This window comes from Arachis stenosperma, chromosome 4 (assembly GCF_014773155.1).
Source record: "Arachis stenosperma cultivar V10309 chromosome 4, arast.V10309.gnm1.PFL2, whole genome shotgun sequence".
Lineage (NCBI taxonomy): Eukaryota > Viridiplantae > Streptophyta > Magnoliopsida > Fabales > Fabaceae > Arachis > Arachis stenosperma.
Window position 1 is genome coordinate 116,621,347 of NC_080380.1, and position 18,957 is coordinate 116,640,303.

General features: G+C 30.8%; 1 protein-coding gene across 1 annotated transcript; it reads right to left on the minus strand.

Moving 5' to 3' along the window:
* Positions 1-907: 907 nt before the first annotated feature.
* On the minus strand, positions 908-4,455 carry LOC130973498 (E3 ubiquitin-protein ligase AIRP2-like). Its single transcript, XM_057898053.1, has 5 exons — positions 4,006-4,455; positions 3,179-3,329; positions 2,968-3,034; positions 2,517-2,751; positions 908-1,241 (listed from the first exon to the last, which is right to left on the minus strand). The coding sequence occupies exons 1-5, from the start codon at positions 4,122-4,124 to the stop codon at positions 1,031-1,033; spliced, it is 783 nt and encodes a 260-aa protein (XP_057754036.1). The 5' UTR covers positions 4,125-4,455; the 3' UTR covers positions 908-1,030.
* Positions 4,456-18,957: the final 14,502 nt, after the last annotated feature.

Genomic DNA, 18,957 nt, shown 5'->3' on the forward strand with positions numbered 1-18,957 from the left:
CAAGTATGACACCTGCAAGATGAGACCCCAATGCTGGTGTACTGGGTACGAAATTAAACATCTAAAACAACAACAACAATAATAATAATATTATTATACGTAAATTTAATTAAATTTTAACATACGTAAAATTTTAATTAATTTTGAGTAAAATATATATAAATTTAATTAAATTTTAATGTACGTAAAATTTTAATTAATTTATAATATTTTTATATGGATAACTTTTTTTATCGATATTAACAATATGTATTATTAATAGATTAATAATATTATTAATGTTTTGAATTTGTTTGAATTTATAAATAGTCTCCATAATATATATATATATAATGTTTTATTTAGTATTCATAGTTACTTATAATGTATTTTAGTACAAAAATATCAAATAGAATTATTAATTTAGTTTAAAAAGATAAAAAATTAAATTTGTTATTGTTAAAAAAAATTTTACTATATATCAAATAATATGTTCATTAATTTTTACGTTATTGTAAAAATTATCTAGATTATAATACTAATAATATATCATAGGGTTATTATTATTAATGTATTGACCGAATTTTAATTTATATTATTTATATATTTAAAAATTATATTTGATAATTATTTATTTAGTTTCATAATAAATAATATTCTTAAATTCAAATAATTTATTAATTAGTTTGTACTTATTATACTATATATTCAATAATTTATTGAAAAAAAATATTAATATAATAAATAAAAATAATTTAAAAAATAAAAACAAATAAACTGTTAACCAATTTAAATTTAGAGACGTTAAAAAACATCCATAGGTGTCACGAAAGTAAAAAACAGAGACAAAAGTGAATCATTTTTATCTTGACCAAAAAATGAAAAAGGTATAAGAATTTAATTTAATTCCAATGAAATTAAATTAAAACATATAAGAATTGAACTCTGGTTACAATGTATCATGTATTATTTACAAGTCTAGCAAATTTCCTAGACAAACTGAGAATCATATACAAATCTGAGAATTAGAGTGAGTTTGAATGAATCAATATCACCAGCGATGATGGTATGAAACCGATATAGGGGGGTCTGGCACAATGATGGGCAATCTTTGTATGTACATAAATAATCTCTTCAAATTCTCTTCGGTGATTGAAGCCAAATCATCAATTTCACTCTTGTTTATGTAGATCCAAAGGTCACCAGACTTTACTCCTTCAAGACTTTCTCTACAGAAAGGGCAAGATTGAGATCTTCCCCACCTGAAATCAACACCAAAAGATACCCATAAATGCAATAGCATCGCGCAAACGGTTAGGAGGCAATAACCAAAATTATCTTATTTAACTTAACATCCATGTCTTTATGCATGTAACATCCATAATTATACATTTATACATCTAATATTACTCAATTATTTTAACGTAATTAAGAAAGGCAAAATAATATATTTTGGACTGATTTTCTATTTTCTCCCAAAAATTTTTGTTGTGAAAATTTTGATAATTGTTCTTTGTACTTGGTTCAACTCCTACACTAAGTCAACTCACTCTTTATTGGATGGGGTGTGGAATTCCTTGATTTAGGTCCCACACCCCATCTAATAGTTCCCAAGAGCAAATCAGACTGATGTATAAAAAAATAAATGCTCGTATATGTAACATAACTCAATTTTTACCCATGAGAAGCTAAGAGAAAAAAAAAAATTATAAAACTTATTTTATATGTGAATGCCATACTGTCATGTTATGAACCATTTTATGTTTAGAAAACAAAAGTTTATATCTCTTTCAATAGTTCTTGTTTTCTTGTCTCTCTAGCTCCATCTAGTAGCTCTTCTCTACACATGTTCATATCATCTAAGACGAGATTCTATTGGCTCTTTCACAATCTCACTCCATTCAAAGTACACCAACTCATTTGTAGGCCCCAACGGAAATGAACAATGAGTTGGTGTACATCGAATGGAGTAAGCACCATCTTACTTGGTGCTCTAGAAGCATCCATGAATTTCTTGGTCATACCCTAACCTTCTCTCTAATGATTTTCTTAATCTTATCATGTCTAGTGGTCTTCATTCATCTAATCAAATTTCACAAAAACAATTAAGTGACAATGGCATAGTTAATAATCTTTGGATTAGTGGGTTACAAAATCCACTACCACCATGTTATTCTTGCAAAAATCCTGGCAAAATTATTCTAGCTTTGTAACATTGTTCTTTTGAAAATTCAGCATTGGCCTAACGCCTCTGCAGATTTATAAATGATCAAATATTGTTTCTTCAGGAACGAATTGATTATAGATGGGAATGCTATGGAATCAATAATCTAGCTCAAACAATTATTGTTAATGTTCGATATAGAAACAATAACAGATTCTTTGTTAATGTTTCACTTCTGTTCTAGGCCAAAATACAGAAATCTTATGGCGTGTGCTACCAACCATATGTTTTAATTTTTTCAGTTCTTTTATGAGTTTGTTTAATTTCATTGTTATAACTTCATTACCATGTTATCATAAATGTTGACACTCACCAATCTTCGTAGCATTTCATACACATCGAGTGATTGCAATTCGGCAACACAACCGTGCCATTCATCTCCAGGCAAATGCCACATTCTTCTTCTCTCTCTATCTCGATTTCAGAGACCTTTCCCTTGCTTGTCATGTCTCTTGTCTTGTACTTAGTAGCACACAAATGTTTTTGTTTCCTGTCTTCAACATCACTGATTCCTCCGTTGAGTTGCAACAAAGAGGGAAACAGCACACCTATAGTTTAAAGACTAAGAGATATCAGCAACTGCCTTTTATATACCATTGTTTCCAAATAAATGTTGCTTCAACTATATCGATGAACTGGAAATTAATGTATGAGGACACAACTGTCTCCAAGTTCATCGAATTTTCAATGTACCAAGTTAGTTAAAGCAACACCTTTTTTGAAACAGAAGATATACTTATATTTCAATATGATCATTCACTTACGGTAGAACTCCTTCAAGCTCGCTTTTCGTTCATAAATGGAAATGGTTGTCTTACCATCAGCACATGCCTGCAACAAACCCTGTAATGAGTACTAGCTCGACAACAGAACCGTCACGATTCAGAGCTATCATATGATTGTAAATTGTAACTTGCTTAAAAGAGGGTGCAATTTGCAAGTGCTGAAGATAGTGCAAAGGGGCAGTGAATAAACCTTGTATATAAGAATTCTAAGCAATCCCAGTGCTCCGGCAAGGTGACAATCGGTCCATTGAACCAGAAAAAGGAAAAATTGAGCAGCTGGGCTGTATGATAACCTCATTTGGAAGCGAGAACCATCGTGCTCGCATGGATACCCAGAAGCTCTGTATCAAAGCATATTTCATACAAAAAATGGGTAAACTCAATATGGCCTAGTAGCTCTAAAATAAAATTGTACAATTTGATTTGCTTGCAATAAAGTGAAAACAATGAAGTGCATTCCAACATTGCAAAAAGCAACTACCCACTATGCTAAACATATACAAAACATGGGATCGTTGTTGCCTTAACAGAAAAAAGAAATGAAATTGCCATAAACTAGGACACATGGGAAAGCAACAAAGAATTGAAGCTGAATTTCAATCTCCTTTACCAATCATGAAGTCCCCCAACTCAACTACAGAAATTCACTAGTGTTTTAATATGATCTTAATTCATAATCATATTGGAAAAAAATCCTCTCTTTTTTTTCTTTGTAACCATCATTTCCAGAATGACACGGATAACTATCAAATTAGATAAAAAGAGAAAAATCCAAAATTACAGAGTTTAGAACCTAAACAACACAATACAAGGCTCAACCATTATAATACCCATAAATTAATTGATACCTTACTCCAAACACAAAAGGACACAGAAATTCAGCATGTTCCTAGAAAAGCCACACATCTACTAAAATGGGTGGAACCCAAAAATCACACAACCCATGAACCCAACAAATAAAGTTTCAAACTTTTCAGCTCAAATGAGAGAGAGAGAGAGAGAGAGAGAGTTACAGACAGTGTATTGGCAAATTGGATGTCAGCTTCAAGAGCTTTAAGTGAATCCTTGAAAGACCTAGTGATATCTCCACCCCCTCCATCTTGCTCCTTCTTCCTTCTCTTGAAACTAAACCCCATTATTGTTCACAAAAACCAAAAACCATTAACAAATAAATAGAAACCCCACACCAAACTCTCCTTCCTTCCTAGTACTAAGTCCAATTAGCCCTATTCCTACGCACAGTAACTACCACGTTTGTAACTTCCAACTTCCAACACAAACACCAAAACCAACACCAACACCAACAACAACAAAAATAAGAACAACAGTCCCCTCTTCCTAGCCCACCTCGTACCACTACCACCAGCTTCAAGAGAGAGAGAGAGAGTGGGGAGAGCAAAAAGGTTTGTGTGTGTGTGTTGGGGGAGTTTGCTGTGATCTCGCTTGAACTACACGTAACTTTCACTCTCTCTCTCTTCTATTTTTGTGCATATATGTAATAATATGTGATGGTGTGATGTGATGTGAAGTCATGTGTCATCAGTTTTTTGGCCCAAATTTACCAAAAGGACACCATACCCTTTAGGCCGAGATTCATGGGAGATTCTTCTTTTTTATTTTAAAGAAATAAAATTATTTTCTTCATTTATTCGGCGGACCAGATTCTATTTTTTCTCTCTAAGTAGATGAATTTTTCCCACTTTGTATACGTGGTTGTGAGGGTCTACTTTTTAGGGTGACTTGCTGACTTTTGAAAAAAATGATACAGGCGATCATGCACGGACATCAATATAAATACAAGACACGAAATGATATAGAATATTATAATTCACGAATTTTAAAATTTTATAAGATATAATAATATATATAAAATATAAATTATTTTTTTAATTATTTTTAATATTTTATTTTAATTATATAAAATATTTAAAATACTTTTTTTAATAAATAATAATATATATTATTTTTAAATTTATTTTAAAAATATATATTAAGAATAAGGTTAGACACGCTAACATTGTTAGGATTTGGTTGAATTAGTTCCACATTACTTTGGATAATAAATAGAGTGGGTGGTCTAGGCTATAAATATGAGACTAAATTTTTCATAATTTTTGTATCAATCAGAAACACTTTAACCTTGTATCTGATTTTTCTTTTTCTCTGTACTCTTTGATTAGAGAGTGTTGTGAGGTGTAGTTAGATATTTGCTTTGAGAGAGTGTGGGTGTACTGGGGTGCCAGTATTAGAGAAAAATGAGTCTATGTATTGTAACAATTTTCACATAGTGATATTCTCTTGTTGTCATTTGACAATGACCGTGATTTTTTTCTCCGATAATTGGAGTTTCCACGTTAAATTCTTGTGTTATGATTGTGTCTATTTTATTTCTCTGTCAAAGGTGTTTTCTCAAGAGGGAATAGTGTCTTATTCCAACAAGTGGTATCAGAGCTTCGATTCGGTGAGATTTATTCTTAGTATGCTCTGTGGTTGCAGCCTAGTCTGACCTTCCACATCAGAAAAGAATTTTGTCCTGTAGCTTGAGGTTGATCTTTGGTTGCTGTTGTTGTTGCTAGAAGACAGTGTGACATTGTGAGACTGCAGTTTGAAAAGGTTCTGGCTAAGGAAAGACCTGGTATTTAAGTGTGTCCATTGTGACCTACTTCTCTTTCCTGGGGACCCTTCCTAGTACACGATCTACAGTTGAGTTATACTATTCCAGTATACGGTTGCAACAATGTCAGGATATTCAAGTGTTGTGAAGCTTGAAATAGAGAAATTTGATGGAAGAATCAATTTTGGCTTTTGGCAAATACAAGTCAAGGATGTGTTGATACAATCAGGTTTGCACAAGGCGTTGAAGGAGAGGATCTCTGGTATGAAAGATGATCTTCTCTAGAAGACAAGAAGTATCCTCATGGTATTACCGCACTGCCATGGATAAGGATAAGTTGTGGCAATCGGGTCCACAATTGCACACGGGCATTGGTTGGCGTTGAGATGCAAGGTGTGTGGCGGAGTTAGGTCGATGGCTGAAGAACTTCCAGGAAAAGCCAATTTGGAAGTTGCACCATGAATTTTCAGCAAGGTTTCGATCTGTACCAAGGCGAAATGCTTGGAGTGGTCTAATTCCAAGTGAGTATACTTTTATGGTGGAGTATGATAGTTCTCTGAACTATGATTGTCGGTAAAGACAATGGCAGCAAAGAATTGTCGGTGTTGACAATGGAAGCTGAAGATGTGTGACTATTTCAATCAAGGTGGAGATTGTTAGGATTTGGTTGAATTAGTCTCACATTGCTTAGGATAGCAAATGGAGTGGGTGGCCTAGGCTATAAATATGAGGCTAAGTTCTCTATAATTTTTGCACCAGTCAGAAACACTTTAAGCTTGTATCTGATTTTTCTTTTCTTTTGTACTCTTTGATTAGAAAGTGTTGTGAGGTGTAGTTAGATATTTGCTTTGAGAGAGTGTGGGTGTACTGGGGTGCCGGTGTTAGAGAGAAAGGAGTCTATGTGTTGTAACAATTTTCACATAGTGATATTCTTTGGTTGTCATTTGACAACGGCCGTGGTTTTTTCTCCGGTAATTAGAGTTTCCACGTTAAATTCTTGTGTTGTGATTGTGTTTATTTTATTTCTCTGTCAAAGGTGTTTTTTCAAGGGGGAATAGTGTCTTATTCCCAACAAACACGTGATGATATTTAGGTGTATTTAAGTATGTCAGCAAAATTTCTTTTACTTTTTATTAAGATACGGTTAGACAAAGTAGTCATATATGTCAAATGAGTATTAATGAGTATCGTGTCTAAAATATATTTAACACAGAGATACAACAACTCAGCAAAATATCCGTTAAAAACTTTTTTTAAAAGAAAAGAACAAAAACAGAGAGAAAAATTACTTTGATTCCAAGGGCTCATTTTTTTTTTAATTTCAAAAAATGTATGTATGATATATTTTGATATGGTCAATTCTATGGTGCTTTTTGTTTGGTGTCTAACTTTTGCCTAAATTATTTTTTATAGTAACTTTAAAATATTTAAAATTTTTTAACTTTTATACTTTTAAATTTAAAATTAATTATTTTACCTATTTTAATAATTAGACAATACTTTTTAGGCATTATAACAAACACTTTTTGATATAAATGTTGTATGTGTGATATATTTTGATATAAATGTTGAGTATGTTATACTGTGATGTGATGATCGCTATTTAAATTAAAGTAGAAAAATTGGAGGATTTAATTTTTTTTGTTGAAAAAAATACAAATCAAATAGTCCAATTTGTTTAAGCAAAGAAAATCTTCAAATTTTGAAGTATTATCGGTAGTTCGATTTGGGTTTTTAATTTTCTTTTTATTGGTTCGAGAATAATCAAATCCTTAAATCCAATTTGGTTTGTGTTTCTAAAAGAATTGAAAATACATGATTATAAATCGGACTGTTCAATTTATGTGTGTATATATATACAACTTTTTTTTGCAAAATATAAAAAACTCGTTTTTTTTTTCTTTTTTTACATCCTTCATCTCCTCATATTTCCTTTTTTTTTTCTTAGAAATTGCAGTGAACTTTCTGAATGCGAGTAAAAAAATAAAATAGATGATAGAATTATGATAAAAGTATATTATCATGGTCAGATTTTGTTACAAACATATGAATGAGTGAAATTTATATGTGAAAATCTATTTGATATTATTATTCCTTTTACATTTTTGTTTAAAGAACTAAAATGTGTGATTTGTGAGAAAATAGATTCTTAAATACTAAAAATAATGTCATGCATTTTATACAAATATCCTATATTAGTATTTAGTGGGTTTGTTCAATTTCAAACTAAGTATATAACCGATAAAATGAGCATGCAAGAGATATTTTCAATATATATTGAAATTCGCTCACAAATGTCTTTCATCGAGTTATATATTGAGTTCAAACAAACTGAAACCGACCATAAATATCGAATGGCGGAAAGATTACAATAATGATAATAAGGAGGAGTTTGAAAGCAACTATGAGATCGTTGATCTAAATAAAGACGAAAATTAAGCTGACAACACTATAGATGCAGATGTCGCGGAAATAGCAAATGCACTAACAAACCAGCATTCGTTTGAGGAGCCATCTTTCATGCGCATGTTAGATTTGGAGGCCATGCATGTGCCAGAATTTTCTAAATATATAAATGCGGATATAAAATTTGGATATTTGTTTGTATAATAGATTAATATTATAGATTTAGTTAAATTTAGAGTAATTATTTGAATGGTATAAAAAGGAATAAAATTTTGTCATTATTATGTTATAAATCGATTAACAACATATGTGATCCATAAAATATAATTTATTAATTAGCATTTGTTTACTTATTTATTTATTTATTTAGTTAAATATAGGATAACTACCTTACTAGATTCAGATAATTTTATAGTTAAATTATGGGTAATTATTTGAATAGAAATAAATACATGTTTATATTTATATTAATATATAAAATATTTATTTATAATATATAATTATAATTGATTTTAAAAATATAAATTCATAAATATTTATTGTTAATGTATAATTTATAGATAAATTTTAATTTTAATTTTTTATTTAAATATTTATTTTGTGGTGTTGTAGTAGGGAAAAAGATTCTCTCCAGTTTTTTTAACAATTGATAGAATCCAGTGTGATCTATCATCTTTGATTCTATGAGTGGAACCAGAAATAAATAAGAGAGAGAGAGAGCAATGAATGGTTAGATTGAACACTGGATACCATCCAGTTTTTTTCTCACTGGAGAGGATCCACTCGCGTTGTAGTAGAGCTTTCTATTGTAACGGACAATTAATTCGTCGTGAGAATGGAATTTAATTTCAAGGAAGCTGTCATTATGGTGATGAAAGATTATACCATCCATAAAAACATAAACTACTAGGTGTATGAGTTGAAATCGATAACATCTTATGCCAAATCTACACAATATGACAAATACTGTGATTGACTTATTAGAATTAACATAATATGCAAAAAAAAAAAAAAATACTGTTAAAAGATAAAGATATATAATAATAGTCACACTTGTACTAAAATCACCATTTTTTTTAATCATTCAAAACTAAATTTCAACGCAATTACAAAAGCAATAAAGTCATTAAGTTATAGAGGCTAACTCCTCTATAAATATTGAATATTTAAAATTTTTATTAATTAATCTATATTTAATTATTTTATCACAGTTAATAGCCTTAAAAAATAAAATTATTTATTATCATTAACAAAATTTAATTATAATTAACATACTACTATTAATTATCCAAAAAAAATTATAATTAAGTATAATTTTAATAACACTAATATTATTAATAAAAGTAACGGAAGGAAGGTATAGCCCACGTCTCTTCACACACATACATACAAGGCTAATAGTATTATTATTATAATAATAATTAATGACTTAAAATAATTAATTTTATATCTAAAAATAAAAAACAAATTTTCATTAATACTAATATTATTATAATAATAAATAAATAGCACTAATTCATTAATAATAATAACAATTAATTTATTAACACTGACATTCATTAACACATAAGGCTAATTAGTTATTTACTTAACTAATTATATTATTATAATTATAATAAATGGCGTTAATTATATAATATAACAATAATTGATTAATTAATTAGTACAACTTAAAAATAACTTATTTTCATTAACACATAATTAATATAATTATAATAACAATTAATTTATTAACTATTCAAACTATTTATTTCAGAAAAATCACATAATTATATTTAACTTCTAATAATAATTAATAAAATATAAATATATCTAAAATAATATTTTAATAATTATTATAAAATACACTAAATATATATTTTAATATATAAATTTATGTTAACAACATTAACTAAATTAAAAAATACATAACATAATATTTTTAAATACTATAAATTCATATGTTAATTATTATTTAATTGCTATAAACAATATCAATCTATAACATTATCATTATTAATTTTTATTAAATCATAAAATTAAAAATAATTACTTATATAATCAAGATGGTCAAAATAATTAACAATTTAAAATTTAGGACGATCAACCACTTTTATTTAGATTTTCTGGACAATATTCTTTTTTTTTTTTACTGAGAAAGTTTTTTGGAAGAAAAGTTAATGGAGGCAGAGAGATTTTTTTGTTATTGTGAATGTGTGAAAAGGAAAGTGCCTGTGGTGAGAGTGTGAGAATAAAATCAGTAACCAATAAAAGAGGTAAGAGAGAGTGAAAGATAACTTAGTAGATTGTGGACTACACATGGATCGAATAATATTCGCATATTCGCGGTAATTATTCGTATCTGATCTGAATTTTGCGGATATTATCTGATCCGCAGAGTCATCGGATTGGATTGGGTCCGATCCGCACTATGGTCGGATTGGATTGCAGATTCGGCAGTGATATCTGCGGATCCGATCTGCAAATCCGCATATCCGCACATCACTATAAATAGCATAGTTTAAGACAGTAAACCCTAATGTGATATGAATTTTAGTATGTTATTTTATGAATATTATGATATTTTATTTTTAATTTTTTATGTTGTATTTCAATTTAGAATAATTAAACTTAAATCTTGTGTTATTATTTTGTTTTTGTTATTCAAAAGAACTATTATTGATAATATTCTATGAGTAAATAGGCTTAAACAAATAAAAAATGAATTTTTTTGTAAAAAGGTCAAATAAAATCTTAAAATAATTTTTTTAATTATGCGGATATACCCGATATCCGATCCGATTCGATCCGCAAGTAGGCGGATCGGATGCGGCCTAAAAAAATTGCAGATATCGTATCCGATCCGATCCGATAAATGCAGTGCGGATCAGATAGAATTTTAGGCCATATCTGATCCGATCCGATCCGTGTGCAGCCCTAGTGGATTGCATGCACAACAGATTCCATTAATACACAAATCAGACGGTTTGATTTGATTTATATATTTCAGTGAATCGTTGGATTTCTTTCTCCGACAATATAGTCCAATTTGTATTTAATCTGTATGTCTACAATAATATTAAATACGCAGCACTCCACCAATAACCCTTTATTACACTATTCTTATTTTCATTTCAAAATTGAAAAATGTGATCCCAAATACATAAGTAGCTGCAGTTTATATAGGATTCTGTTTGATTTAATTTTTAAATTTAGTTTGAACTGAAATGTGTGCATTGGATTGAATTATGGGGTCAATCACAATGAATTAAACATATTATTTTTGTGTAACACATAATTAACATTAAAGTATTTGTTAGTAAAAATAATAAACTAAAACAAATTAGTAGAATAACTAATCAATACAGTAGACTAGAGACTTTACTAGGTTTATTGCTCATTAAAAAAGCATGCATAAAGATAACACGTTCATTTTGGCTAACTTGTCAATCATTATATTTATCATTCTGGACACATGTGACATGGAAATAATCCAAGGACATATAGCAAAGCCCATATATATTTCATAAGCAACTTCATTTACCTTCTGCGTGAATTCTTGTGAAACTAGGCACGATGATTTGAAAAATCTAAATTGACTTTCAATAACAAAAAACCTAAATCCTTTATCCCAGCAGTACAATCATAACCCTATGAAGAGAGCACCCAACTATAATTTTAGCACATTTAAAGCTAGACTTTCTGAAATGAAACCAACATTCCAATCTCTATTTGAGTTTTAAACTGCATCCCCATACTGAAACTTAGCTGTCATCCACATTAAACTTGATAGAATCAACTTTCAACCCAATAAAATTATTCTTTTAATTAGCGAAACGAAAACTCACCTTATCTATTAGAATATTATGCCATTTGAATTGGATAAAGATTTATTATAAATTACTCAAAATAAAATTATTTGTCATAAAGCGAAAAAAAGAAAATCAAGATAAACAATCATTATAATGGATAGTTATTAATATTTAAACTTCTTTATCTTTTAACTAATTAATATTGAATAGTATAAAATATTTTTATAATTTATTATCAATACATTATTTAAAAAAAAATTGGGTGGTATATACACAATGTATTATCATATGTATACCTAAACCGAAGAGAACTGCAGTTCCGTAACCAAGTCTGCAAAGAAATACATTATTTTTTCTCCTTCAGAATTTTCTTCTACGTTGAAAGCGAACCAAATTTTGGATAATAATTTGGTTGAGTATATTTATTAATAACAATACTATTAATTATTCGTTAAAAAACTGCAGATCACATCAATCTTATAATCATCAAAGTGTAACAAAATTTCTAAATGGTCTAAATTTGGATGTATTTATAATATGAAAAAATTGTTCTACACTAGAATTCAATTATTAAAAAGAAGTATCACCAATCACATTAAATAATAATGATGATGTAAAAAGATTAATTCTATTTTGTTGGTGTATTATTATACAATAAATGTTTGTATAATTTTTTAATATGTATACCAGCCGTGTATACACATTAAATTTCATATTCTTTTCTATTTTTTTTCGAATAACTCATAATTTTACTTGATTTTTGGTAGCTTCGATAAGGTATTGAATTAAAAAAAAATAGATAATATTAAGATTACAGTTCAAAAAGTAGATACAATTCTACCGAAAAAAAGTATATTCAACCCAAAAATAATTTAATATTTATATCGAAAAACACTCAATAATATTAAATCGTGGCAAATACCGTAAAGAATTACAATAAAAGAAAATAATCAAAATAAATAAAAAACTTTAAATGAATAGGAAAGTAAAATTAAAATTGAAAGAAAATAAAATAATAATAAAATATTAAAAACAAAGAAATGAAAAGAAATAAATTAAAATGAAAATGAAAACAAAAGAAAATAAAATAAAAATGGATTCCAGAGAATTACATGCACTTGCATTCCATGATTCTCCTTGACATTAGTGTGACTTGGATTTTTTTAGAGATTTGTGTGATGGTGAACTGTTTAAATTGAAGTCACCCCACTCTTCTAACCTTTTCTTATATAAAAAATGTTCTTCTCTTGACCCGATCTATCTTCCTCCTTTTACTCAAACTTTCACAACCCATGACCTTGTCTTGACTGTGAAGGACCTTGCCCTCTAAGGTGGACACCCCACGTCTTTGTCTTTACATTGGTATTCAAGTCCCACGTTCTACATAGTACTTCTAGATAAAATCATGTGCAAGTATAAACTTTCGACTCTAGTCCGACTCGACTCATCTCATAATCAATGGTATATTTTTCTATAGTTGAGTCCTTACTCCGTCAAAACTTCAACCACGCATGATCAACTAGCTTCGTCTCAAAACTTTTCAACTCAACTCACCTGAGTTAGTAGACACGCTATAGTCAAATTTCGTGACAGATCGAAATATGCACCAACAAATTATCCCCTAAAATTTATTTTTTTAGGAGTTGAAATGACAAGTTTTATCTGCTCATGTGCCAGTCATGTGCCAATTTTAAATTTAGAATTTAAAAAGACAGTTATACTATTTCTAAAACGGTTTGCACATTTTTTTTGAGAATGTATAACGTTTTTTCTATGGACTTTGAAGTTAAAAACTAACCACCTTCCTTCAACAGGTATTGTTACCTCATCATTTTCATCATTTTCACCATTTACTTTTTATGTCTTCGGAAAATAATTCCTTTCTTCTAGGAGTGTTCAAATTCAAACTAATCCAAAAAAAAGCAAAATCGCACCGATTCAAATTGAAAACCGAAACAAACCGCTCAATTTTGGATTTTTTTTAGATTCTGAATCAGTTTTATTACGGTTTGGTTTAGTTTGCAATTTCATTCTACACAACCAAATCGAACTGCATACAATAATAATAATAATAATACCCTTAGTCCTTAGTTCCTTATTGTACTAGCTTACTCCCTTAGCACAATGCCGCACACATCCTATTTTCTCAAAATAATTACACAAAATCTAACCTAAAGAAACCCTCTCTTCGCACTTCAATCTCTTGTATTTGTATCTCACACCTTACTCACTCTCACCGTCACACGCCAATTTGATTGTCAACAATGTTAGTTTTATATCCTAAGGTAATATTTTTATTTTGTAACGTGTATGTTAGTAACAAACTAATAATTCAATATGTAGATTAATTGAGAAAAATATTAAAATAACATAAACTGATTAACTATTTTTTGTTATCACAGGATGTTCAAAGCAGTGAGTCAGGATTTACCAGTATTACTCCGTTCACATTTGAATCAGTCAGATCTTCGGGACAGTCAGAGTCGATGCCGTTGCCACAGCCACAGTCGCAGCCACAAATCAAACGTAGACACAGACGCAAACGTCATCGTTGTCGCTGCTGCCACCGCGCAATGATTAGAATAATGAAAGAACTAGATCTAAGAGGAGAAGAGGCAAAGCAAATGTTACTGATGAGTCACCTAATCTTGACCAGTCTGAGGAACCAGGTACAGTAACACTAAAAAATCTGTTATACAAAGATCTTGGACTTGGGAGCATTTTTAAAAAAGATGAAAGTGATCCCTAACCTAGGGCTATATGTAAGTGGTGTGGAGCATCTTATGCGACTGATTCACATAAAAATGGTACTAGCAATCTTAAAAGTCATTTGTTGAGTCATTGTAGAAAATTTCTAAAAGATTCACTTGATCCCACACAAAAAGTACTTGTTATGCAGCAACTTAAAAAAGAAGAAGAAAATGGGCTGGATAATTGTTTGACTGCTGTATCATTTGATCCTGATTTATGTAGACAAGTCCTTACTAGAATGATAATCGTAGATGAGTTACCTTTTAGATTTGTCAAAGGGGAGGAATTTTGTTTTTTCATGAGTGTTTTGCAGTCAAAACTCCATATTTCGGGGAGGATTTTAGTTGCTAGGAATTGTTGGAACTTAATCATGAATGAAAAACATAAGTTGAAGAGTGTTTTTATAAACACAAATCAAAGTATGTGTTTGGCCACTGATTGTTGGACTTCTGTACAAAATCTAAACTATCTTTTTCTCACTGCACATTTTTTTTATCAAGATTGGAAGTTACAAAAGAAAATTCTTAACTTTTGTCTCATCAAGAATAATAAAAGTGAAACAATTGGTAGGAAGATAGAAAAATATCTTTTAAATTAGAAAATAAGTATAATCTTTAGCATTACAGTTGATAATACTAGTTCAAATGATGTTACCATTTGTTACTTGAAAGGTAGAATGGAGGATTGGAATTCACATCCTTTAAAAGGTAAACATTAGGTATTATGCTCATATCTTGAACTTGGTAGTGAATAATGGTTTGAAGGATAAGCATTCTTCAATTAGCAAAATTAGGAATAATGTTAGATATGTCTGTGCTTCTCCTAGTCACATGGGTAGGTTTAAAAGTTGTATTAAAGAGGCTAGGATCCAAGACTGATCTTGTGTGTAATTAGATGTCCTTACTAGGTAGAATTCCACTTACATAATGCTTGATAATGCTTTAAAATTCCAAAAGGCCTTTAAAATATTAAGTGAAAGGGATGCTAAGTTTGTAATGATACAAGGAGGCATTCTAAAGAATGAAGATTAGGATAATGCAAGATGCTTTGTGAGATTTTTGAAGATTTTTTTCGATGTAACAAAAAAAGTCTTGGGTTCTACATTTGTCCTATTCGTCATATTTTCATTACTTTTGTTCAAATCTTAGTTCTTTGAAGACTTGGGCTGATAGTAATGACATATTACTTAAATGTATGACTACAAAAATGAAGGTAAAGTATGATAAATATTGGGGGTAACTTGAAAAACATGAATATGATGATTTTTTTTGATGTGGTACTTGACCCTAGATACAAGATTAAGTTTATTGAGTGGAGTTTTTAAAAGTTGTTTAAGAAGGAGGATGCTGATTTTTTATGTGGTAAGGTGAAGGAAGTATTCAATGACTTATTTAACAGCTATAGGGTTGCTCTCAATAGTGATCAAGCACACCAATCTGCACAACACAGCCAAGATGTGGATATGGATGAGAGTGCCTTTGATGATGTTCGCTTAAAGTGAGAGTATCAACACAAATGAAGTAGATTTATATCTCATGGAGTCCTTGGAGAAATCAGTTGATCCAAGTAGTTTTGACATTTTAACTTAGTGGAAAGTAAGCTCTAATAATTACAAATATCCTGTTCATAGTCAAATTGCAAGGGATATTCTAGCTATGCCTATGTCAACGATTGCTTCTGAATCCGCCTTTAGCACTGGAGGTAAAGTACTTAATTAATATAGGAGCTCTCTTACCCCAAAAACTATTGAAACTTTGATATATGCACAAAATTGGTTTCGAGTCAGTTCAGTGCTAATTGACCTTGAAGAGTCTTTTGAAGAATTTGAAAAACTTGAGAAAGATAATATTCGTTATAATTATGTTTTATTTTATCTACATATATTGATTAACTTTACTACTTGATAATATGTTTAAGTTACTAATTTTTATTTGATTATATTTTATTGTAGAACTTGATCCAATTCCTCAACTAATAGACGAAGAAGACTCTGGTGATGAATCTGATTAGTGATCAATGCTTCACCTCTCAGCTTGGAGTTTTTTATGCTATGTTTTTATTAAGATTTGTATGCTATTTAATTTTGTGTTGTTGAGATTTGTTTTTATGCTGAATAATTATTATTTTATCAAGACTTGTTGAATTTATTGGATTACTGGACAGGTTGCTTTATAATGTTTATGGGATTTACTTTTTATTATTATGTTGGATTGTTGGACAGGTTACTTTATAATGTTTACGGGATTATTAGTACTTTAGTAGTGTGCATTTATACTATGTCAGGCAACATTGAATTTGTAAACTATGTTATTATTTTTTATTTAAAAAACCGCAAATCCAAAACAATCCAAACCCCTGGTGATCGGATCGGATTTTCAAAAAAAGTTCATCCAATTCAAACTGCACCGAACATAAAATAAGTGTTCGGATCGGATGCCTTTTTTCCTTAAAACCGAACCAAACCGTACCGTGAACACCCCTACTTTCTTCTTCGAAAGCTCTTTCAACCATTTCCATTCTCTCCATTCTTATTGATTCACAATCAGTCCATCAACAATCTACCTCGCCTTCTATCATTGTTGCCTCTTCCACTTCTGCGATCGTTGCTGTTACTACTGCTTCTACCATTACTCCTGCAACCATGGCCTCTGCCTTTTTCTCTTTTCTGTCCATTACAGCTATCACAGCAGCTTTTGCATCTGGTGTGAAAACAACTACTCAGCTATCCTCCCCCCCACATTGTGAAGAAGACGATGATCTTCAAATTATCTCTCTTCTTTTTTTGGTGGATGACGTGGTATAATTCTACAAAGAAGATAGGAGCTTGAGAGCCCCCAATGCAAACATTGAAACCTCTGTTTTCTGGGGGAACCAAGTATTCCTTTCTTTCAAGGTTACTGGCAGCTTATATTCCTTTTTAGGGCCTCGTTCTACTTAAGAACAAGTTGAGTCTGTCTTTTCTTTCTTTCCATCTCCCCGCTGAACATCTCCCTCTAATTTTCTACAAAAAAAATATTAGGGCTTCTTATTTTTCTAGTCGGGCCTTTAAGACCATCCCTCCAAAGGAATCTAGTTCCCTTCTTTCAACTTGGATGTCTAGGTTGGCCCCGACCTACAAATCTACATGAAAATCATTAGGGGTTGTTTCTGCTCTCAAACTAGCTAGGTTTGACCTTTCTTATACTGCTCTCCTCTTAGGGGCCAATTTATATTCTTGGTGCCTTGCTACTAATAACTTCCATTTTTCTTATGGGTTGATGAGTCCTAGTTTAATGGAAGTTTCTGCTTTGACTGGCATAGCTCCTGACGGGGAGTGTATGTCATGGGTGATGAGCGGATAATTTATACGTTTTTTGGCATTGTTTTTAGTATATTTTTAATAGTTTGAGTTGAGTTTTTAGTATATTTTTATTAGTTTTTAGTTAAAATTCACTTTTCTGGACTTTACTATGAGTTTGTGTGTTTTTCTGTGATTTCAGGTATTTTCTGGCTGAAATTGAGGGACCTGAGCAAAAATCTGATCCAGAGACTGAAAAGGACTGCAGATGCTGTTGGATTCTGACCTCCCTGCACTCGAAGTGGATTTTCTGGAGCTACAGAAGCCCAATTGGCGCGCTCTCAACGGCGTTGGAAAGTAGACATCCTGGGCTTTCCAGCAATATATGATAGTCTATACTTTGCCCAAGATTTGATGGCCCAAACCGGCGTTCAAAGTCACCTACAGAAATCCCAGCGTTAAACGCCGGAACTGGCACCTAAATGGGAGTTAAACGCCCAAACTGGCATAAAAGCTGGCGTTTAACTCCAAGAAGAGTCTCTACACGAAAATGCTTCAATGCTCAGCCCAAGCACACACCAAGTGGACCCGGAAGTGGATTTTTATGTCATTTACTCATCTCTGTACACCCTAGGCTACTAGTTCTCTATATATAGGACCTTTTACCATTGTATTTTCATCTTTTGGACATCTAGTTCTTAGATCAGATCTTGGTTCTTCTGGTTCCCTCTCTGGGGCCGAAACCAATGATCACTTTTGTTCTTATGTATTTTCAACGGTGGAGTTTCTACACACCATAGATTAAGGTGTGGAGCTTTGCTGTACCTCGAGTATTAATGCAATTACTATTATTCTTCTATTCAATTCCGCTTGTTCTTTGTCCAAGATATCACTTGTTCTTCAACTTGATGAATGTGATGATCCGTGACACTCATCATCATTCTCACTTATGAACAAAGTGACTGACAACCACTTCTGTTCTACAAGCAACAAGGCTCTAGTGTTTATCTCTTGGATTCTTTAACTGGAATCTTCGTGGTATAGGCGAGAACTGATGGCGGCATTCAAGAGAATCCGGAAGGTCTATCCTTGTCTGTGGTATTCTGAGTAGGATTCAATGATTGAATGAC

Bases quoted from the DNA above. Each gene is read 5' to 3' on its own strand.
- LOC130973498 (XM_057898053.1), bottom strand. From the start codon at position 4,124: ATGGGGTTTAGTTTCAAGAGAAGGAAGAAGGAGCAAGATGGAGGGGGT. The intron at 3,330-4,005 runs GTCTGTAACTCT...GCTTTGATACAG, and splicing joins ATCCAATTTGCCAATACACT to AGCTTCTGGGTATCCATGCG. The intron at 2,752-2,967 runs GTAAGTGAATGA...TTTAAACTATAG, and splicing joins GAGCTTGAAGGAGTTCTACC to GTGTGCTGTTTCCCTCTTTG.